Below are 24031 nucleotides of genomic sequence, written 5' to 3'. Positions count from 1 at the left end.
CATTTTCCCACATTTATTCTCCCCGTACCTTTTCACCTTCCTGAAAACAACGAAACCAGCGGCTGCCCAGAGCATGCAAAAGGGAGGCCACCCGTACGCCAACTCGTCGCCGACGCTTCCTCCGCTCAACGCTCCCATGGACTCGTGGGGTTTCAGCACTGGAAACCCTTACGACTTCGGCTTCCAGACGTCCTCGCCTCTGCAGCACTCGCCCGGGCAGGCCTCGGGCTCGGGCTACGGCGGTGCCGTTTACTCGACAGCGGGACCTGGTTCGATGGGTGGGATGGCGGCCAACCCGAGCTCGTTCTACAGCACCATGCTGCCCCCGACGCAGGACCAGCTCCTGCCGCCGCTTCCGCCGCCGGTCAGCTCGGCGTCTACCGGCATCGGGCAGAGACCCTGCGGAGCGCCTTCTCCCGACGGCCACCAGAAGTGCTCGTCGCCCATGCCTTACGCCTGCTCCGCGAGCCCCGACAACATCAAGAAGCAGGGCGGCAATGGCGGCGGCAACGGGGGCCTGATGGGCACCAACGGGCTGCTGGACTCCGCCGAGCTGCACCAGATGAGCTCGATGCCGCACCTCATGATGAAAGGAAAGGACAACTCGCTGTCGCCGCTGCCACCGCTGGACTTCTTCACTTAATGCGTGCGCGCTTCATTGCGCCGAGCAGAAGAGAAACCGGTAGTCGTCCGGAGAGTCTCGAGACGGTGGTGAGACGCAGCAGCGTGCTCCAGCCAGCTGCTGCGGGAATAGATTTGACGCTTCGCAGTAAGTTGGGAAGACGTCTGGCGCATGTGGTGCCGTAGGTCCGTTCCACATGACTGCACTGCTACGCTTTAGCGGCTTTGTGACAGAAGTGGGGACACGATTTTGGACCCTTCGAAGTGCCCAAACGCTCTTCCGAACGGGGTGCGCTAGAAGCAAGTGAAATGTATGGGTCAACTTTAGTTAACAAAAAGGAGAAAAAGACTGGAGATCGGGGATGTGATGGAATCCGTCGGCTTCCCTTGGACGATAGAACTGGAGTTTGTAGTTATGAAACTCTGAAATTGATTCCTTTTATAAAGCCAGCTGTATGAAGTGCACTTTCTGTGTTTGTAGTTGCCAGCCTACACCCTCTGGTATGTCACTATCTGTCTATTGTGTGTATATATATGTTTCCATACCGAATAATAATGATAGTATTTGGCTTATTTGCTTTTGCCTGTATCATATACGAGAGACAGTAGATCTAAAACACTCACATGTTATTTCTTTTTCGGCGAGCGATGCTAGTGGCTGTCTTGGAAGCAGTCACAAATGTTCTGAGCAGGTAGGAGTTGCTCCACAATAACCTATTTTAAACGACTGATACTTAGCGACTGCTTCCATGTGCGAAAAAATGCGCTTCACATTTAAACAACCTGGAGCAGACATAGCTAGTGCCTCTCTTCAATATATTACGTATGATCGTGGTGGCTGATTTTACCTACACGCTAGCGACTGAGGTGTTTGCAGTTTGCCTTCTCTGTAAATAAGGCCGATGTACTCCGGAACAACGATAAACTCGTCATACAAGTTTGCTAGCCCGTTTCTAGAAATGAGAACGAGTGGTTAGCGCGCAGTAAACTATATGTTGAGCTTAACTTCAAGGCAATGTTTCAACATGCCCAAACGATAGACGTTGCTTGTTTTGGAAACTTTACACCAATGAATCTTGCAAACACCTAGAAGAGTAATGTAATTGAGTATTTCGCTACATGTATGGATAGTTGACAATAAAAATAACCCGTTATGTCCGCCTTCCATATGCATTCCTCTATAGCAGATGACCCAGCTAGCCATAATGCGCGCGTTCGTCATGTGCTCGTTCGATACATTGGGGTAAAAAAAATATATGTTCGCCACTTTACAACACTACTTTTTGCACATTTAACATCAGTGTTTTTATTGCACCTGAGTGTACTTCCTGCAGATTTGTACAGTTGCGAATTGTGCTGTGGGATGTGTGGTTCAACATATATTGAACAATAAGGCGGGCCCACGTGCATTTTCTGGTCAATACGTGTATGTGCCGTTCGTGTTGTTTTGCAAGGCCATTATACCGAAGGCCGACGTGGGTATTTGGAGCGGAATTGTGAAAGTAGCACGACATTCCTCATGGTCCTCCAAATGGACCGCCTTCAAAGTTACTAAGTAAACCATTCACGTAGGGAGGCTAGTAAGAGCACTACGTTAGCCTTTCTGGAAGGTCTCCCGCTATATTGGTCGAGGCTATCTTTGCAGTAGGCTAATTACTTCGAATGGACGCGTTAAGGTTGAGCATGCTGATTGCATCGGGAATCAAGTTAACCAAACAACACTGCACAGCTCGCTCTCTCAGTTAAAACATGCTTAAAACTGATGTGCTCATGTTTCCCACTTCTCGGAGGCCCAGCTTCACAACTGTGAAGGCATTATGTAATGTGAATGTGCCAATGAGACCGAACAATTATTTCTTTCCGATTGGACTAAGAGCCGTTATTTACGATAATCTCATTATCGGTTAGATGAAGTTTCGCCAGCTCATTCAATGGGCAAGAAATTACCTAAAGAATGGATCTCAACATTTCTCGAAAAAAAAAAAAGAATAATGTACTGGTTTGTTGTAAAAGTATGTCATGAATGCTGAAATGTGTTTGTAAAGTATGAACATGGGGGCAAATGACTGCAGTCATGGCTTTGTGTGAAAATTCTATTCGTAGTTCTTGTATGACATGTAACATGTGTGATAAGTGTAGTATATTGCTGACAGGAGAAGTCAGTATCCCTTTTCGTTTTTATTTTCTAAGGCTGAAGCCTTTTTACTTTCTCTGATGAAAGTAGCGAAGTCCGTGACAGTGCCAAAACGTGCCTTCCTCTTGTTGTCTAGCGTGAGCGAAATGTTCGTGCGCTTACGATGGCAGATGAAGAAACACTTGTAAATATTTTCGTATCGCCTGTTGTGTAATTGTGTTGCTTGTGTGTACGGTCTCAAGTCACAGTAAACGCTATTGCTCAATAAGATACACATCAAGGTCGCAGTAACCTATCGTATGTGAGGCAGGCCTTTTATGCTAACTATCGCAGATACGTGGAATACGAACGAGATAGTTCGAACCAAGAACATAAATGGGAATGATTTGACGTCTATCAGTATGGTTCAATTGAACCTTGTCGTCCAATACGAAAGTCTGCATAGTCGAAGACGACTTGCACAATTATGCGAGATCCATCAACGAAACCTTAGCATTCTTTGTGTTTGAATGATCCTGTTCGCTTTTTATTTGTCCACGATTGGGTCTTTCCGAGATGCATGCAGTATTTTTGTAATGTCTAGTCGTCATCGTCCTTATGTCCGACTGTCGCGTACCATTGTATTGCTTGTATTTTTTTAAATACTTATATTTGAATATGTCATGTAAGTCCATCGAGCAAATCATTTATGATTTTGCCTTTGACGCCAGAGCAACACCGACGTGCCTTAATTTTGTATAAAACAGTGAATTCCGAAATAAACATATATATGTTTCTTGCTATCGCTGTGTGTGGGTGTGTGTATGCGTGTTGGGGGGAGGTACATGGGACATTACGCTTTCTGTAACATTGATCATATATCTCAAGTGCACGTATTGATAGACGAGACAAGAGAAAAGGGTCCACAAGTAGGTCATCCAGGTCCTGGACATATTTCGACGGTTCTCTACCCGACAGATAGAGCGTGTTGAAATGCGCTGTCTAACGAGTCAACGACTTTCTTAACGGCTTGTCGCGATATGAAGGTTCAAGAATTAAGGAAATCAATAGCGTCCTCATTGGTCGCAAACTAGAAACAATAAGCGCGGATACAAGGAGAGCTTCGTCCCGGGATCGACTAGTGAAAGATACATGAAAAGGACAAAAAAATCGCCGACGATTACGTTACTTCTTAATGCAGAATTTCAGCGCAGCGCAGGCAAAGAATTCAAGCAAAACATGTATATAGTTAGAGACAACTTTTTATTCTTCACACAGATTCCTTCTTGAAGAAACATTCCGCTCCCAGTTCTTGATTGTAATGAAGGAAACGTTGTGGTCAGAAATGGATGGATATATGCTCGACTTGCTGCACAAATTTAATAAACTCTTTATATAGGCAGACGGATTATAATATAAATCGTCTGTGAGCCTCTGACAATCCGTCTCGTGCGAAACATTTCGCATCAGCCGCAGCAAACGGAGCTTAGCTTGGTGCAAATGCCTCGCTTATCGGGAGGTCGCGGGAGGCAGCGCGTAGGCGCATATGAACGTTGCGCGGCGAAAAGATGTCAGTGACCGATTGACGCCGTTGACGCTGCTAGCGAATCAACTGAAGGTGGCTCTGTGCTTAGGCTTGGAAAAGCGCGCACCGTGATCTGCTGATACCGAGCCGGCGCTTCGGCAACCGTAGAACACCGCGCGCCCTCACGCGGTCACCGCCATGGAGAAGGTGGGGAGGAAGGAACGGCGGCGGCTGTGCGTTTCGGCTCGGGAAGCCGCACATCATCGAGATCAGCCGCCACCGAGCTGGCGCTCTGATTGCCGCCGCACAGGGGTGGCAGTGGAAGAGGAGCGAAGAGAGCAAGGCTCGTGCCGTGCGCGAGAGATGGCGCCAGTAGCGCGTGCAGCTAGAGCAGCGCGCTGGCCCCGGCTACGTAGTTGGTTACGGCGAGGGACGACGGCGCCGCGTAACGCAGGAACGGGCGCCAAAGATCTGCGCTTTAAAATGTCCGAAAGGAAGAAATTCTACACGTATCGAGGTCACATCGCACATGAAAATCACTGTATTCTGCTACCGGGTGCCTTTTTCAAATTAAGTGCGACATTGAAACTGCTTCGAATCGCTCTAAAAGCTTTAGGGCAGCAAACCCTAATGTAATTGTTCTGGCTGATGAGACAGAAATAATTTTAATGGCAGAGAGGTGGAGAAGTCTACTTGAATGAAATGCCTCTAGCCTGCTACTCCACGCTGGGGATGGGATTTGGGGGAATAACGGAAGTAGGTTGCGAAGAGTAAGGAGTGTTGGGACCTGGCATGAAGAAGATAATGATGATGGCTGCACAGCATACTCTTTCACAGCACACACTTCACAGCGCAGTACAGTCATCTTCGCCGGCAGAGGTAGAGGTTACTACAGTTTAACTAGCAGACTGTCTACAGCTTTCATAATTGCTGCAGCTGTTAGCGCCACTTGCGTATTTAAATCAGACAGTATGGCTTTGGCAGCATGGCTTTGATGACAGAGTCCGGTAGTGATTTTTCAGTGTGATAGTGATTTCAGTGCTCACGCTGATAGTCTAAGGCCCGTGTGCGTGGCGGCAAGCGTGGCCATACATTCGATTTCGGGATTGGGCGGCTTGTTTGGAGAAATGACTCGGAGAGCTCCATTGATGCCAATTCAACTCTCTTCTGCTGAGCCTGAGGATTTCAGGAACCAGGTAGCTCTCGTTTGGACCTACAGCTTGCCCACAACGACGGCGGGATCGCCTCCTTCGGTGTTGCACTGACGCTGCCACCTTGTGAAGAAGTACACAAAAAGTACCGAGCGCAAGAGCAGACGGCATTCCGGCCGTCCTCAACAAGAGGAAAAGGAAGACGAAGGAGGCTCGTGCAGCGCATGGGAAGGGGCTCGCGCCGCGGAGTTCGTTGGAACGCCGGGCGACTAGGGCCACCGGGGCTTCGGAACCGACATCTCCTGGCGAGGTTCACCTGACCGGGCGTCCGTCTTCAGGACTGGGAACGCCTCAGGTCGCTGCCTTGCACGAGACCCCGGAACGGCCTGCTGCGGCCTCGAACCCGCTTCTACGCGCGAGGTTCGGGTGACCGGGCGTCCGTCATCGAAACGAGCGCCTGGGGCCTGCTCGAGACTCCAGAGTGGCCTGTTCGCGTCCACGGAGCTGTGGGCCGTCCACCTTTTTCCTGCCCCGTGCTGCTGCGTCTGCTCTACCACCACGCCGGTCATCAGTCGACGAGCGAGTGTTCCACTTCAAGAACTCTACGCCTCACCACAGTCCGTACTTCTACCGCAACCTCGTGAGACTATATTTGTCTTGTTTACGAACAACCGTGTATGTGTGGGGCTAGTTTAAGATATTTTTTTCGTGTTCACGTGCCGTCTAATATAATTGTGTGTTTGCTCATCATGCACCGTCTCCTCCATCTTCCTCGCGTCACACGCTTTGCAACGTGACGATCCTAACATCATCACATATCTGGCGTCCGCGAACAGGACTGCTCTTACGCTATCGAGAAGAGCAGCACATTGCATATGCGTGTCTGATGGGTGAGGATGGAGACAGACAAGCTTACGGCAATTGGAAAAGAACTGGGGTTGACTGGCCCGGCACTGAAACAATGGGTAGACGAAGAGCGCGCACGCGAAAGAGAAGCGCGTGAAGCACGTCTGGCTGAACGCAATGCAGCAAAAGAAGCTGATGCCGAAGCGCTAGCTAGATTAAAGGCTGAAAGAGAAGTGCTCGAGCTCAAGCTAAAGTTGAGGGAGTTAGACGCGACAGCGGGTAGCATGAGTACTGGGAAGCTTACAGAGAGAGTGCACGCAGGTGCTACCGAGAGCTACCAAAGTCCGCACAAGCTAATCCCACCATTTAATGAAGAACGCGATGAGTTGGATGCATACATTCAATGATTTGAGCGCGTCGCAACGAGCCAGGGCTGGCCACAAGACAAATGGGCCCTATCGCTGAGCCTCTGTTTGACAGGCGTAGCCCTAAGTGTTGTTGGCAGAATGGCACCGGATCATGCCATGGACTATGCGACACTAAAACAGACGCTTCTGCAACGCTTCAGGTTCACGGAGGAAGGCTACCGAAGGAAGTTTCGGTCAGCGAAACCCGATAATTCCGAAACTGGTAGACAGTTTGCCGGTCGCCTATTGGGATATTTTGATCACTGGCAAGAAATGGCCAATACGGACCGGACATACGATGCTCTGCGGGACAAGATTGTCTCAGAACAGTTCCTGATGACTTGTCATGAGAAACTGGCAGTCTTTTTAAGAGAAAGGAATTGTCAGGGACTTGACAAGCTAGCGGAAGCTACTGATCACTACCTGGAGGCGCAAGGATTAGTCAACCTTGGCAAAGGTAAAAACGAGAGAGAACCTAGCAAGCCACCAGGTCACGCTCGAACTCCTGAGCGACAAGAAGAGAAGGAAAGACCACGCTGCTTTCTTTGTGGTAAGCGCGGTCACATAGCTGCTGATTGCTGGACCAATACGAAGGGTCCAGATACAAATACATCTTTCTGTGGAAAGTGCCGCCGCACTGGGCATAAGGCAGGTGACTGCCCCAAAAAATCCAACAGTACTGAGAAGGCTTCGTGCTCGATGCAACAAGTACACATGTCCAAGGCAGTAACTGGAGAGACACAGACCTTGCGTCGCGTTCCCGGAAGTTTAGAATGCGGGAGAACGCAGACGCGTAAACAAGACGAAAAGTCTATGCCTACTGCCGAAGGTGTGCTTGAAGGACATCCCGCTACTGTCTTGCGAGATACAGGATGTGACTCTATTATTGTCAAGAGGTCCCTTGTACCAGATAGTAAGCTGACAGGAAAAGTTTCCTCGGTCTGTCTTCTGGACAGAAGAGTGTTGAAGCTACCTGAAGCAACCGTGGAAATCGCGTCACCTTTCTTCACAGGCAAGACTCGGGTTTTATGCATGGACAACCCTTTATATGATATTGTCCTGGGAAATGTGAGAGGTGTACGGAACGCTTCCAATCCTGACAATGGATGGAAAAGACATCTTTATACACCGAGCGCTGCAGATGAATAATTTAGAGCAGAAGGTGGAAGCTGTTCTAGCAATGAATCCATCTCTGCTGACACTTTATCATCGTCTGCTAGAGAAACCAGGGACAATTCGGAAGTGGCGGCGACAACCAGACAGCCAAGATCAAGTCCGCCTTCATTACCAGTACCAGGTATAAACCCCCTAGACATCAGCCCAATCGACTTGAAAAGCAGGCAAAAGGAGGACAGCAGTCTACGTAAATGCTTTGAAGCAGTGGACAAAGAGATGAAAACTAGGTTCGCCGACGTCCAATTCTTTATAAAGGAGGGAATTCTTTACCGAAAATACACACTGCGGTCAAAGAAACAAATGGAACAGCTTGTCGTACCCAGAAGCCTTCGTCATTTTGTGATGAAAATGGCTCACGAAGGGATCCTTGCCGGACATCAAGGAATAAAGCGAACCACAGACCGTGTGAGTGAAGAGTTCTACTGGCCTGGATTCCAATCAGACATCACGCGATTTGTTAAATCGTGCGATACGTGCCAGAGGACTTTTCCCAAACATCTAATAGGTCGAGTACCACTGGGAAATACTCCCGTCATTGATACCCCGTTTAAGAGAGTTGCCATTGACATTGTGGGACCATTAACTCCCATGTCAGAGAAAGGGAATAAGTACGTTCTGACAATGGTCGATATGGCAACGCGGTATCCTGACGCTGTGGCACTGCCAAGTATTGAAACAGAAAAAATAGCTGAGGCACTTCTAGAGATGTTCTCTCGTGTGGGAGTCCCACAGGAGATCATCAGTGACAGAGGCACATCATTCTCGTCGCGCCTGATGAAGGAACTGAGCCGTCTTCTCTCTTTTACGCAGTTGCCAACAACTCCATATCATCCAATGGCAAATGGCCTTGTGGAGAGGTTCAACGGCACCCTTAAGCAAATGATAAGACGAATGTGTCAAGAGAGCCCGAAACAATGGGACCGGTACTTGGCACCATTACTTTTTGCTTATCGCGAAGTCCCTCAGTCAAGCCTGGGTTTTTCACCCTTCGACTTGTTGTATGGCCGTTATGTCAGAGGACCCATGGCGATATTGAAAGAATTATGGACAGGTCATCATATTGATGATGACGCAAAAACCTCATACGGGTATGTAGTTGAGCTACCGAAGCTTCTTGAAGACACTTGTCGTTTGGCCAAGGAGGAGCTTCAAAAAGCAAAACTTGTACAGAAGAAGCACTACGACCGTAAGACCAGACCACGTCACTTAGCTGTTGGAGACAAGGTTTTGCTACTGCTGCCTTCGGACAACAACAAATTGATTCTTACGTGGAGAGGGCCATTCACTGTACTTGAGAGGAGAAATGACGTCGATTACGTCATTGACCTCGGGACAAGGACGACACTGTTCTACATAAATTTACTGAAAAAGTATGAGGAACGACCGCCTATATCACCGCCATTAACGAAAGCGTCAGCTGCTTGTCAGACTGATGACACCGAAAATGATCATGCCAACCGTTTGAAGGGAAAGAATCGGCGGCCGACGGGAAGCTATCGGCGTCGCCCTCCCATGGGGTTTTCAACATGATGGTCTAAAAGCATGCACTTCAAACTAGTGTAACTTTAATGTCAAACAACATTTGCTGGCATGTTAGTTTAGTGGATTTTTGTTTTCACCTTATATCGTGGTGTTGTGACTTCTTCATGTTGTCATTATGCCGAGTGTGCGGTGCTCGAAACTCTAGTGTTGTAATCTTTGTGTGTGTTCTTACATGCCGAGTGTGCGGTGCTCGGAACTGTAGCACTGTAGTATTTTTTTATGTGTACTCAAACGTACCGAGTGTGCGGTGCTCGGATCTGTGGTGCAGTAGTAATGCTTTTGTGGTGCGTGTGTGCTACGGTGGACCAGCAGATAGCGAGTACCCTCAAGTTCTTTGAACGAAAGAACTTTCTTAAGTAGGGGGTGATTGTGAAGAAGTACACAAAAAGTACCGAGCGCAAGAGCAGACGACATTCCGGCCGTCCTCAACAAGAGGAAAAGGAAGACGAAGGAGGCTCGTGCAGCGCATGGGAAGGGGCTCGCGCCGCGGAGATCGTTGGAACGCCGGGCGACTAGGGCCACCGGGGCTTCGGAACCGACATCTCCTGGCGAGGTTCACCTGACCGGGCGTCCGTCTTCGGGACTAAGAACGCCTCAGGTCGCTGCCTTGCACGAGACCCCGGAACGGCCTGCTGCGGCCTCGAACCCGCTTCTACGCGCGAGGTTCGGGTGACCGGGCGTCCGTCATCGAAACGAGCGCCTGGGGCCTGCTCGAGACTCCAGAGTGGCCTGTTCGCGTCCACGGAGCTGTGGGCCGTCCACCTTTTTCCTGCCCCGTGCTGCTGCGTCTGCTCTACCACCACGCCGGTCATCAGTCGACGAGCGAGTGTTCCACTTCAAGAACTCTACGCCTCACCACAGTCCGTACTTCTACCGCAACCTCGTGAGACTATATTTGTCTTGTTTACGAACAACCGTGTATGTGTGGGGCTAGTTTAAGATATTTTTTTCGTGTTCACGTGCCGTCTAATATAATTGTGTGTTTGCTCATCATGCACCGTCTCCTCCATCTTCCTCGCGTCACACGCTTTGCAACGTGACGATCCTAAGAACATCACACACCTCTTTGTGGGACATACTTGCCTTGCTCATTTTCCCCCAGTATTTTTATCTCATTTTTCTGTTTAGTGCAATCCTTGGAATAGGCCACATAACGCCCATCGCAATTCGAGCACTTCATTTATTTTACTGTGCATGACAATGTGTCATGGCTGCCGGCACAGCGGAGGCATGTCATCCGGCCTGTGCAGACAGCGCTGACGTGGTTTAGCTTTAGGCACTTGAGACATTGCAGGGATCGGGATACACAAGGACGCAGCGGGTGTCTCATGTAGTCCACCTTGACAAAATCAGGCAGCATGTCTCCCTCAAAAAGTAGCTTGATGCTCGTCGAGCGGCCGAAGCGACGAAAGTCGATGACCTTCACTGTTGAAGGCAGATGCCTTTGGAACTCTTCATCGCTGATGTCAATCACGACATCGGAAATAACGCCTGCCGTAGTGCCATCCCCATGCACAATTAACGACCAGACTTCTATGTGTATGCGCATGGTTTTCAAATTTTCTAGTCCGGCCTGCATTGCTACTTCCACTGTGACTACGTTTTTCTCGGTGTTGAATGGCACTTCGTTAATTCCTTTCGGAGCCACATTACCAAGGCAAGTGTTGAGAATCTGTCTGTGTACGGAATTTAAATTCTTAAAGTCGTCCAGAGGCACAAAAACAATCGGAGTAGGTGGTCCGTTGGGGCCTTGCTCACTCACGTCTATGGTTGTCCTACGGTATTTCCTCTTCAGTCACTTGCCCCCCCCCCCCCCCCCCTTTCCCCCCCACGATACTGTAGTCGTTGTCGGAGACCATTAGCCCCTTGTTGGAGAAACAGGAACCTGACATATCCATGTCACGTGGCAAGCCTGCTACGTGACATGCCACGTACTTGCCACATGTATACGTGGCAAGTACGAACCGGCGTGCTCGACGCAAGTGCTGGCGTGCTGTCTGTCTTCGCTTCGGACGGCTTCTCGTCCAAGAAGCACAATTAAGACTCCACTGTGACAAAACTACCGCAGCAAGGTAAGAAGCTACGCTTGCTCAGTTGACTTCGTCTTAGTCTCCACTCGTGAACTCATTGCTGATGAGGGCAATTGAGTTAGTCATTCAGAACTGAGGACAACAAATTGTTTGCTGCTAATGCATAAACATTCAAAATTCTAATTAAAACCTTAAGTACACTAGCCGAAGGCACTTGTATCAGCTTTTATTTCCTTACTTGCGGCAGCTTTGCTTTCAAGCCGTAGTGAATTCCGAAATAAACAGTAGAGAACCATAGAGAAAGAAATTTGAACTTCTTTCTCTATGCCTCAACTGCAGGACGCAATTGAACCGTGAGTGCGTGGAACCCTATTCCAAAACATACTTCCTATGTGCCCCAAAGTCGGCGTATACGTAAAGCTCTTTGGGGCTTAACTTTAAGGGCCCTTGTTCTAGAACTATCTGTCCCGTTGCAAGTCTAGAGACGGTCATAAAGGGCACCGAGAAAGCGCTTCAAGATTTTGATTAAGATGCTATGTCAATTCTCCGTAGTTAACGAGTTAAATACCCTATCAAATATTTTTCGGTTACGAATTCTGCGGCTTTTTGTCCGGTAACGCGGCTGAACTAATCCCGAAGGAATGCATATTTCGCTTGCTGTATTTATGGGCATTTTCGTCACTCCATGCTAGTACGCGATAATAATGTGATTTTCAATGACAAATAAATATGCAAACGTTCATTCTCAACCGTTTCTTTATTTAAGTACGGTGATTACATGAAAGTACGGGTATGTATATTCAAATAAGGCTATGGCCCGTTTCAAGTGAATACAAAGAGTTCACTTGTAAAAAAAAAAAAAAATATCCGCATCCATATTGGTTTCGACAGCCAAAATGATGACATGTAGTCCAAACAAGTAGGATTTCACGGAACAGTTCTAGGTCTATTAATTAAAACCGGTGACACCCTCGGTATATGCACATTTTTATAAAAAAAATAGGTAGCATGAATTCGACAGCGCCTGAGGCATATGATAGGTTGGCGCAATATTTCGCGTCACAAACAGCAAATTTAGAGATGACGTGAGTTGAGTTGAGTTGAGCTGAGTGGTTGTAGGCTGCTAGTGGGATTAGCCTTGCAGTTGCTGCCGGCAACTGCTCCACCGTAGCGACACTTAAAATACATAAATCGTATAAATCAGACACAGACCTCACAACTACACATAGTCACTCCTAAGGTCACCATGTGGAGGCCAAATCCCTGTCCTGCCGGTAATTTAAAAGAAGGCGAAAAACCTCCTTCCTACCTCTGTTTACTGCGCGGGAAAACAATGTCCTGAAGAGAACTGTGAGGAATTCCTATCTTCTTGAGGGACCCGAATAACACACTTCTTTCCGCGTTATACAGAGTGCAGCACATAAGGTAATGTTCATGTGTGCATAACCAAGTGTGGTTCACCTAACACGCAAGAAACGCATGCTAAGTCTTTTCAGTGTCGTATTGTAATAGCATCGTTTTTTTTTTCAGGAAGGGCTAACTAAACAGGCTGTTAAAATGCAGAGCCCATACAAGTACTTCTTTAATTCCGAGTTTTTCAGAAACGATAGTGTTTGACCCTGTACTAGGTACGTTATCTATCATGGGCCTTTGGGTGGACGATAACATATGACTTTTGCCACATTAACCTCATGCCGAAACTTTACCGTATCACTCCCCGCCTTTAGCGATATCTACGTAGTGAAGTTGCTTTTAGCCGAAACCATAGTAGTATTCTTATTTATGTGGACTGTTATTGACGGCAGGGAAACAAATCCGAGGTTGTTTTGTCTTCGAACCAGATGATAAGCTGGGGAGTGGTTGTAATGCAAGAACATTGTAATATACTTTTTGTACCGTATGATTTAAAAAATAACAGTTCTGAAAACAGCCACCAATATCGTCTCCGGCGAAAAAACGCTTGCGTTGACATGGATTACGAAACGGTAAGATTAAATGCACCCGAGATATTCTATTCACTAGATGCGGTCCCGTTGCCAGTGTTGTTGAGCGCCGTGTTGACCAGCTTGTTGATGGTCTTCATGGCCTTGGGATTCATCTGAATGATAATCACCACGTACGTGGTGAGCGCGGCGCATACACTCAGTATGAAGCCGCGATTGATAGTGAAGAAGTTCCAGCCGGTCATCGAGACCGGCGACGACGAGAGGCGACTGAGGAAGAAGTGCGCCTCCATCTTGGTGTTCATGTCGAGACGCCAGCTGCGCAGCGTCAGCTCGTGCAGGTGCGGCAGCGGCGCGAGCGCCTCCTCGGACACCCTCGACGCGGCGAGGCAGGTGCCCAGGAAGGAGAGGAGGGAGTAGATGCCGCGCAGGCTGAAGAGGAAGCCTTCGTCTTCCTTGGTGTTCTTCAGCAGGTTTGTGTCGCTGAAGAGCTGGGTCATGTCGATGCAAACGCTGAGGACGATCATGATGTACCAGGAGAAGATGACCGGCCCGAAGATCTCGTTCAGGTCGGTGACCAGGGTGCAGATGCGCTCGTAGAAGATGCGGATCTGGGCGAGGGTGTCGGCCTCGACCGAGCGGCCCGATCGGTGCACGTCGCGAATGACGGCGTTGTGCACGCGGAAGGCGCGCGCCAGTATCATGCAGAAGGAGATGAACAGGATGGGCACGAACACGAGGGTTCCGTAGACGAACAGGGTGTTCAGGTACCAGATGAGCGCCACCAGGAACAGCAGGGTGTTCTCCGAGTACTTGCGGCTAGCCTCCGTGAAGAACACACCCTGCGGTAGAGACGTTGAATCGAATACATGGTGACTTTCCTTTCTTTAGAAAAAGAAGGACGGTACATACAAAAGACCTAAAAGGAGTATTTCCTGTGGCAAAAGCTTGCGGTTACGAAACACTTTTTTGTTTGCTGGTGCATCGGATGCTGTTTCTGTTCAGAAAGATGTATCATATTGTATTCAGTTATTTCGGCGGGCTGAATGCCGAATACATTACGTCGGTATGTCGACCTGTTGAAGTGGGAAATGTTCAGGTAACACGAATATTTAACAGCGAGGGTTAGATTTAACACCATTAAGTTGACTTATGGTGAAGAATGGCAAGAGGAGGAAGGTTATGTTCGCTGTTAGTGGATGTAGCCTTGCAAGGCATCAGAAAATTGTGTCCCCAGAAATCTAAAGTAATAATTGTTGCAGATGCGCTTTCGGCCTGTGTACACTTAACTTCTAATGAACGGTTGCACCTGCTGAGTATATTTTCGACACTTGTCCCAGACATGCCGTCTGAAGCCCGCTTTGTCTGGGTCTCCGAACATATAGTGGAATCTTTTTAAATGAATCCGCTGGCTCGCTCGCATCATCGTCGCTAATTGGTCCGGCTCTAAATGTTCTTCCTCATTTCTCTTCTATAACAGGAGCTAGATTTAAATGTCCTTTATTTATAAATTGTAACGAATTATCCCTACTTTTACTGATGATTTTTGATACCGAAAATTTCCGTGGAACACGAGCAAACGCCTGTCACGACAATGCGACGTGAAGTTAACAAGATTTCATTGTAGAGATTCCCTCCTAATTTTTTTTTACCTTCCTAGATCTGGTTTAGCTATAACTAATTTCTGCTATTTCCTTCTTTTCATTTCTTTCTTTCTTGCCGCAGCTTCTCTTCCCTCCGCAGAAGGTTTCTCATATTTCCGACTGGTAACCTGGTTTCAGCTCACAACACCAAACGTATTCTCTTTTGGTGCCTGTCAATTAGGCAAAGACTCCGGGCCTATCATTACTGCTCTGCATAAGTTGATTGAGACATCCGGAAGAGTACGCTTCTAGGGTGCCGACCGCTGTGGAGATTATTCCTTTTTTTCTATGGTTATGAATGAGCTTTATCCAAAATTTTGTTCTCCTATAGTTGCCTAATGCTTCGTTCTGACTGTTTGCCCTTTGTACCTTTTTGTCTTTTGTTGGGCGCATTTTACAATCATTCCAGTGCGGCCGATCCCCCTAATGCGTACTAGCCATGTTACGAGGCAACAACAACACAACAACAAATACCGGCGATTGCTCCTTCCGGGCGCCACCTTTAAGAAAATTTCAGTAAAATTTGTCACTGTTCACAAGTGAAGTGCTAGACGGGGGAACGAGACGATGCGCACAGACAGGCGGAACAGGATACAAGCCCGAAGGCTGTGATTCCATGCATGGTGCCACGCCAGGCCGTCTACACTCCTACGCAACGCGTTGAAGTTAATATGCCATGTGTTACTAATCACAGCTTAAGTTCATACACTTCAAAAGCTTCAGGAGGAGTCGGTACACTTCCATCCTGAATCTCTAGTGCACGTTGCACAGAAAACAAATCGACGTATGCTATGCGTGCGGAAGAGTGGGCCACAGAATGGACGTGTGCCCGGATCCTTCGAACACGATCTGTCGAGGGTGCGGTATCTCCAACCCTGCCGAAGACCACAGATGTGACCCGAAGTGTGGCCTGTGCGGAGGCAAACACCTGACCGCGGACAAGGCCTGCAAAGCCCGCTTCAAGACGCCCTACGTCGTCCGCCGGCGACGCTGGGAACGACGCCGAGCAGAGGAAGAAGACGCCGGGAGAAGAAACCAAGACAAGAGAGGTCCTGCAGGCGGACCCCGCCGTAGCGCCTCCAAACAACGGGGCCGGTCACACACGCCAGGCCGGAGCAGCAACAACAGTGGCGGCGGAAACGGCCGCCGGAGTCGCTCCCGATCGAAGACACCATCCGGGGGTGGCAATGGCGGCGGCAACCACCGCTCGCGCTCCCGGACCAGTTCGAGATGCGGGGCCGGTTCAAGGTCCCGGAGCGAGTCAACCGGACGCCGAGGGATTGCCGAGAAAAAGGTGGGCTGGACCAACAGGTCTCCCGTCGCTCGAACCAACAACACCGAGTTCCCACCGCTCATCCCCTCCCAACCCCTTAACTCACAAGCGAATCCGCAAAAGGACAGTAGCGAAGTCATAGAACTTAAGAGGATCATAGAGCGCCAAAACGCTCAGATCCAGGAACAGAACGCCCAAATACGGGCGCTTATGAATAAGATCGAAACGCTGGCGAATAACGGACGCTCGGCAAATGCAAGCCCTCAAAACAACAACACGGCGGCAAACAACGCCGCAGGCTTGCGCATATTGTCGCGGAGGGACCCCCCCTCGCCCCGCCTAGGGCGGGCGGCGGGAGAGGCTGGGGTTACGCACAGTGCATCAAGTAATCAAGAGGCGATGGACGCCGAAATGAGCCTCGCGAGCGGTGAGGAAGCGGTGACCGCAGAGACCGCGACCACGGCAACGACACAGATCCCGCGAGAAGGAGAGCTGACGGCCATTTTGGCTGCAATTTCCCAAATTAATGAAAGGCTAGGCAAAATGGACGCCCGACTCGAGGCTGTCGAGAGTCAGTCTCACGCGCGATCGGTGAAGCACAAGCGCATAGTGCCAAACGTAGCCTCAACTTCGGTGAGGAACCGCTTCGCGTCCCTGAAAAAGGAGCGGTCCGAAAAAATCAAAGGCGCGATCGCGAAAAGGCACAATCGACTCGAGACGTCCGGAAAGGATGATGCAGAAGCCAAGTAAGAAGCACAAGAAGAAAACCGGGGGGGATACCACAGTAATTTACCAATGGAACTGCCGAGGGATTCGCAACAAAGAAGCGGAACTATTATTACACATTGACGGGCAAGAAAACAAGCCCGATGTAATTGCTCTACAAGAAACAAACGGGAAACCAAGACTCCCGGGGTACGTCACTTACACGGACCCCACGGAGAACGGGACGGCGGTGCTCGTCCGCAGCAACGTGGCGGCAACTCAACATGTCACGGCGCAGGGTGGGTGCGAGCACACGCTGGTCGAAATTCATGCTAGAGAAATTGGCAGCTCGGGCAATTTATTTGTAATGAGCGCGTACTGCCGTCCGTCACAACGGCAGTACGAATTTGACCGCATCGTGAGCCAGGCGAAAGGGTTGGCGGGGACCAGGCCCCTCCTGATCCTCGGCGACTTTAACGCCCCTCACACAACGTGGGGCTATAAGTTTCAGTCCAAGAGAGGAAAAGCATTGGCGAAAGCAATGGAGGATCACGAGATGGCCCTCCTGAACGAGCCGGACGTATCCACCAGAAGAGGCAACAGTGCCGCTAGGGACACCGCACCAGACCTGTCGTGGCTATCGGGCACGCTAGACGTCTCGTGGAGAAGCGAAGAAGTGGACCTGGGGTCTGACCACAGTGTGATCGGTATCACGATCCGAGGCTCCCGATATCGGGCTGTACTGGGGATGGCGCGGATCACGGATTGGGACAAGATGAGAAAGTTTACCCAAGAACAAGAAGAGGCATCCGAGGAAGGAACGGGACAGGCTGACAGACAAAGGACCTACACCGATTGGGCGAGGGACCAGAAGAAGGCTCTAGATAAATTTACCCAAGAAATCGCAACGACGTCGCAGACACCGTACGTGGACGCCAGACTGACCCACATGTGGGCGGCCCGACACTCGTTGACGCGGCGGTGGAAACGTCAGAGACACAACAGAAAGCTGGCCAAGCGCATAGCAGTCTTGAACAAACAGATCGCCGAGTACGCGGCCAAACTATGTAAGGAAAATTGGCTGAAGACCTGCAACGGCCTACAGGGCAAGCTCTCGACGTGGAAGACGTGGTGTCTCTTGAGGCATCTGATCGACCCGCTGAGTAGCAAAACTGCGACCAATCGCAACCTCACCAAAGTATTGAACACGTACAAGGCAGACGGTTGCAGGCTCCTGGAAGACCTGAAGGCCAAGTACCTAAAGACAGAGAAGGGCCAGTACCCGGTGCCCGAGAGGTACGAAGGACCCGACAACGAAGAACTGGACCGGCCGTTTACCATGATGGAGCTGTGGACAGCTATAGATGACAGTAACAAGAGAAGTGCACCTGGCAGGGACGCCATAACTTACAAATTACTCGGTAACATGAGCGGTACAGCGGCCCGCGGCCTCCTAGAGCACATTAACGAAGCCTGGGAGAGCTCGCAGTTGCCGAAGGAATGGAAGGACGCCGAGGTCCGCTTCATTCCAAAGCCCGGCAAAGCCCTCACGATAGACAACATGCGGCCCATCTCCCTCACATCCTGCGTGGGGAAGGTGATGGAGCGCATGGTCCTTCGCCGGTTGCAAAAGCACCTCGAAGAAACGGATCAGATGCCAGAAACGATGTATGGCTTCAGGCAACATCTCAGCACCCAAGACGTAATGATCCAACTTCACGAACTGGTCGTCAAGCCGGCAACGAGGCATGCGCCGCGCGGGATACTCGCCCTCGACCTGAAGGGAGCGTTTGACAACGTGTCCCACGCGAGCGTGTTGCAGAATCTAAACAAAATCCGGTGTGGCAGAAAGACATTCGGCTACATAAAAGATTTTCTGTCAAACCGAACGGCGACCATCAGGATAGGGGAGGAGAAGTCGGACCCTGTCGAGCTCGGCGATAGGGGCACCCCTCAGGGATCGGTCTTGTCGCCCCTGCTCTTCAATCTGGCCCTGCTGCCCCTGCCCGGTCTACTCAAGCAAATCGAAGGCGTGGACCACGCGTTCTACGCCGACGATATTACGCTATGGACGGCCCGAGCCGGATCCGATGCCTGGATGGAGGAAGTCTTGCAGCGGGCGGCAACGACCGTGCACGAGTACGCAAAGTCGTGCGGACTGAGCTGCGCTCCCCAGAAATCAGAGCTGCTCATGATCCAACCGGGAAAAACCAAGAAGGAGCTGCCGCCGAACGTGATTATCACGATCGCCGGAACGACCATCAAGCCAACACAGCAGATTAGGATTCTCGGCCTACTGCTTCAGAGCGACGGAAAGGCACAGGCCGCCATCACAAAGATCAAGACTACATCCGAACAGATACTTGGTATGATTCGGAGGGTATCAAACAGAAACCGAGGCCTTAAAGAGGACGATGCCATGCGCCTTGTACGCGCGTTCGTCGTGTCGCGGGTTACCTACTCCACCCCGTATCTCCAGCTGACGAAGGCGAATAGGGACACCCTAAACACGATGCTTCGTAAGGCAACGAAACAAGCACTGGGCATACCCAAATACTCATCCACGCAAAAACTGCTAGACATGGGGGCCCACAACACGGTGGAGGAGCTCATCGAAGCCCACCTCTCTAATCAGAGAATCCGGCTCAGTCACACGGAACACGGACGAGCCGTCCTACGCAAGATAGGATGGCAGATCGAGCCAGTACCCATCAAGACGGCCCTTCCAGAAGACTGGAAAATGATAATTCAGACAAAACCCCTTCCCCGGAACATGACGCCGGGCAAGGACGATGAGAGGCGCACCGCGCGAGCCAAAGCCCTAGCCCGTAAGCTGGAAGAGAACCCCAGGGTCCTCTACGCGGACGCCTCGCTCCGAAAACACAGTGACCGTGCAGCCGTGGTGGTTACTTCAAAGGAGAGGCTGATCGTCAGCGCGTCCCTGAAGACAACAGACCCCGCAGTTGCCGAAGAAGCGGCCGTAGCCCTCGCACTCGCACAGCCGAGCGTGGGCACCGTAGTCACCGACTCAAAGACAGCCTACAGAAGCTTCCGCAGGGGGGTAATCTCCTCCGCGACCCGAGCCATTCTAGCCAAGCACAAGCCTCCGGGAAGAGCCATAGAGCTCATGTGGGTCCCGGCTCACTCGCAGGTAGCAGGCAACATCATCGCCGACTACCATGCCCGAGAAATGTCAATCCGGGCCGAGCACGAGCCGGAAGAGCTACCGCACCCGGTTACCAGCTTTCGCGACATTACCCGGATGTACCGAGAAGAAAGGTGCAGGCTGCCAGAACCGCACCCCAAACTCACTAGGCAACAACAGACGATCCTGCGTCGAGCGCAGGCGGGATCGCTTGCGCATCCCGTACTGATGAACCGCATGTACCCGGCGGAATACGATATGCTCTGTCCTTTCTGCAGAAGAGAAAAGGGCACCCTGCCGCACGTCTTGGCAGAGTGCACAGAACTCAAGACCCCCCCTCCTCCCCTTCCCACCAACACCCCCAATCCCCAACCCCTTGAGCGATGGGAGACCTTGTTATCCAGCCCCGCCCTACCGATTCAGCTCGCAATGACGGACAGGGGCCAGGAGCTGCTGGAAACATATGGGTCCCGTAACTAGGGAACCACCCCGTCTGGTGCCTGCGTGCACCACCGATTTATTTCGGGCCCAGTGAATGTTGCTTCATCATCATCATCTAGTGTCCATGCGGAGACATCATGTGTTTACAATAACGTGTGGAGAGCCTATATAATGCGCTGAAGTGCTTCAAACAAACATCTGCGCTGTGTAACGAGTGCAGTACACTGCAACAAATTGTGTACAAGCCACACATAACGGCACTGCGGCGAGTCCGATCTTGTGTAGCCATGCTCGCATAAGCGTTGTTAAACATGCTTCACGGAGCTTCTCTGATAAACTTAAGCGCTTAACAATCTTTACTGATTCTAATCGCTTTGATCCAGCCGAAACATTGATCCAACTATCGCCAAAATTTTCTACACTCTAGGTGGAGAGAAGAGAGCCTCAAGCTTCCTCTACCACAATTTCTTCACGAGATAAGTGGGATGCCTTAGATGAACCGATGTATCTTGGGCCAAGGTAAGAGAAAGTTATAGCGATTCCTTTCACTCGATTCCATTCCTTCCTTATCATTTACCGTCCACGACCGGCTGATCCTTGTGATAACGCATGCGGTTGCCGGTCGAACCATATAAGAAGCGCGGAAATGAATAGCATTGGAGAATAATAATTGCAATATCCCGGCCTAGAATGAGTAATCCGGGTTATGAGCCCACAGATGGTCCAGTACTCTCATTTGGTCCCTGAGACATTTCCCAAGCTTGGTGCTCGCGTTCGAGAAAAAAACAGCCGTTGCGATTTCGCCCACAAACTGCGCCTGGCGCAAAGTGCGAGCATACAGGTCACCTTGAAGACGTCCCTTGGCGGCTGGTTGTCGAGCACCCAGGTGACCGCGACGAACCTGAGCGCCAAGTATAGCCAGCCGACCACGGTGAGCAGACTGATGGGCATCCAGTACTGGCGCAGGTCGCGCGGGCAGTGCAGCTCAAACAACGTGTCCTCCACCTTTTCGATGAGCGCATTCAACCGCCCCGGGCTGAACGCCAGCAAGACCGAGCAGATGATCGAGCACAGCGTAGCCAATACCAGCGAGACCTGTCGGGAGAAAAAGAAATGTGACCCTTACCTGTCCAGCATAATATTTCACTTCCTTGGTGCAGCATAATCGCGTTTGCAAGTCGCACACCGCACTTGTTGCGTCTGCCGGATGTCGCTGTGTCGAGACAATTTCCTTTTGATTGGGTGGCGCCTGAATGACAGGCGCTGCTGACAGTCGAACAGTTAAACTTTTCTGTACGCGAGAGGAAGAAACCTGCTAACGCTTTTGATAGGCTACACGAAGCGATAAGATGCGCTTCGCGGCTTACCTTGGTAAATTCCAAAGCTCGCCTGTCGTAGTGCACATCCGTTGATTAAAACAAGCTATGAAAGCAAATTGCCGAGCGAGAAGCAAAAGTCGCGACTTTCAACGCATGGTCATAGCAGGTTGTTTCGAACCACGAGGCCAATAAGACATACAGCTGGAACGCATTTCTAAAGACACCGTTCCCGTAATAGACAAAAGTACTAGGCACAGTAACCTTGTGTGGATCATGCGTAGTAAGCTTACCCGCTTGCCTGCTTTTGTACTGGCAACATCATGATATTGCACTCCTTCACTCGCTTGAGCCTTTGAGTAACGCGTAACCCCATTTCTCTCTTTATCTAGAAAAAAAATGCAGTTTTAACTGAGGAAGGCTTGACTGGCGCCTGTCCTTATGTACCACCTTATGCATATACTACCATAGACCCTTACACAGAAGCAGATCATCGTGCATGAAAAACAAACAGCAACAAAGAGCAATCAAGTAGCTAAGAAAATGTAAGCAAGTGAGACCTGATCAAGCAGGTAACCGTGAAAGTTGTTGGATACGACCCCCATGATGGTCATGCAGACGTTGACGCTCTGGAAGGCGACAGACACGATGGCCCACACCGTGGTGCAGGTCGACAGGATCACGTGATCATTGCTGTCTATGATGCGCAGGCCGACGCTACGCAGCGAGATGAGCGCCGGAAGGAGCACGTTCTTGTTGATGTTCGGCAGCCAGCGATTTCGGAACCTGGCCAGCCACGGGAGGCCGTGACCGGTGCTGGCGGCAACGAAAGCGGCCGCAGCGTCTCGACCACCAAAGCGGTGCTTGCGAAAGGCGGACTTGGACAGGCGTATTATCTTGGGCCGTCCGTTGAGCATGGACTCGGGTGCCACCAGAGGACTCGGCCGGGTTTTCGAAGTGCGGAACACCATTTCGGCCCCTTCACGATGGCTCTCCCGCGGGCGTAGTGAGTGCTTTCTTGCCTGAGGACCAACCTTCGCAGGTGAAAGAACATGTGCGGTTATTAAAGTTGTTCAAACGAGCAGGGTATAGTGGTGCAGTATTTTTATACTGTTTTGTTCGTAAGAGCTTATCAACTGATTTGCAACCACCTGCTTAAATACATTGCTTGGCTATCATCTCACTGGTACGAAAGAATTACCGGCAGCCCTTGTTACTGACCGTTCTTCTCTACTGACGGCTCTGCGAATTCAGCAACGGCTTTGGAGGTCAGGGGCAAAATTCAATCATTAAGAAGTTCGGCGCATATTCGCAAAGTAATTTGCTTTTAATTTGAAATATAGAAAAAATAAGGAAAAAGAAAATAGAAGTGAATGACGAGACTTGCCACAGGCGAGAGCCGAAACTACATATTCTGCATTACGCTTTTAATGTTTTTACAATTAAGCTACCGAAGATGCCATCCTCTCATCCACTTGCATAGATATTTGTGTAGGCGTGCTAGATAGAGCTTTGGGACTGCATGCTATGGCGAGTTGCGAAAGCAGACGTTGGCCAATACTTTACTCGAACCCATTATTAGCAAGAGCGGCCGGCCAATGACAAATTGCTCTTACAAAAAGTGTGCATTGGATCCTGTATCTCTGTATCGTGCTTTCACTATCCTCTCATTCGCCATCAAAACTAGCCGCCTCATGTTCTTGAGAACAATTGTTGAGTTCGAATGAAATTATGAATTCGGACGGAGGAATCAGATTAACAAAAGATTTCGTTTGTGACAATTCTTTGTCGTTGGCAAGAAACCTTCGCTAATTCTACGTTATTTTTCACGGTTAGTTAGTGTTTGTTTTTACAGGCTACCTTAGCACACTAAAAGCTTTGTGTGGATTTCGAACTTACCATTAGTTTTTTTTTACGTAAGGGTGTGACCTTGGGTGTTATAACGTAAATATATTCCAAACTTTTCTATTTCAGTTCTTCAATCAGCCCACCGCGGTTGGCCAAAACTTTTTTGGGCCACCCCCACTTCGCCTGTCAGTCACGCGACGTCACGCAAACCGTGATAGCTCCCCATCTGATATGACGTGTACACTCTGATTATGCATGATTGGACTGAACAAAAGAAACATAGTTATTTCTGATTCGACGCCTTTT

At 50.0% G+C, this 24031-nt stretch overlaps 2 protein-coding genes and 1 long non-coding RNA gene across 4 annotated transcripts in view; 2 read left to right on the top strand and 1 right to left on the bottom strand.

Moving 5' to 3' along the window:
• Positions 1 to 3537, top strand: part of LOC135900261 (retinal homeobox protein Rx-like) — a 63313-nt gene extending 59776 nt beyond the window's left edge. For both annotated transcript variants that reach the window (XM_070531933.1, XM_070531934.1), the window contains one exon: positions 60 to 3537. In XM_070531933.1, coding sequence (XP_070388034.1) covers positions 60 to 643 — 584 coding nt within the window. In that variant the 3' untranslated portion in view covers positions 644 to 3537. The remainder of the gene's footprint in view (positions 1 to 59) is intronic.
• An 8492-nt stretch (positions 3538 to 12029) lies between these two features.
• LOC135900259 (gustatory receptor for sugar taste 64e-like) lies at positions 12030 to 22848 on the bottom strand. The gene is made up of 3 exons (XM_065429694.2): positions 22438 to 22848; positions 21408 to 21656; positions 12030 to 14196 (listed from the first exon to the last, which is right to left on the bottom strand). The coding sequence occupies exons 1-3, from the start codon at positions 22846 to 22848 to the stop codon at positions 13423 to 13425; spliced, it is 1434 nt and encodes a 477-aa protein (XP_065285766.1). The 3' UTR covers positions 12030 to 13422.
• The window catches only part of LOC135900260 (uncharacterized), a 25019-nt gene continuing 23776 nt past the window's right edge, over positions 22789 to 24031 (top strand). The window contains exon 1 of the long non-coding RNA XR_010563837.2: positions 22789 to 22919. This is a non-coding gene — a long non-coding RNA (uncharacterized lncRNA). The remainder of the gene's footprint in view (positions 22920 to 24031) is intronic.

This window comes from Dermacentor albipictus, chromosome 1, assembly GCF_038994185.2.
Source record: "Dermacentor albipictus isolate Rhodes 1998 colony chromosome 1, USDA_Dalb.pri_finalv2, whole genome shotgun sequence".
In the NCBI taxonomy this organism is placed as follows: domain Eukaryota; kingdom Metazoa; phylum Arthropoda; class Arachnida; order Ixodida; family Ixodidae; genus Dermacentor; species Dermacentor albipictus.
The sequence above is the reverse complement of the archived record's forward strand: the minus strand, read 5'-3'. Positions and strand labels throughout refer to the sequence as shown.

Coding starts and splice junctions, on each gene's coding strand:
- LOC135900259 (XM_065429694.2), bottom strand. CDS start 22,848: ATGGTGTTCCGCACTTCGAAAACCCGGCCGAGTCCTCTGGTGGCACCC. Junction 21,657..22,437: donor ACGGTTACCTGCTTGATCAG/GTCTCACTTGCT, acceptor TTCTCCCGACAG/GTCTCGCTGGTATTGGCTAC. Junction 14,197..21,407: donor CGCCAAGGGACGTCTTCAAG/GTGACCTGTATG, acceptor TCTCTACCGCAG/GGTGTGTTCTTCACGGAGGC.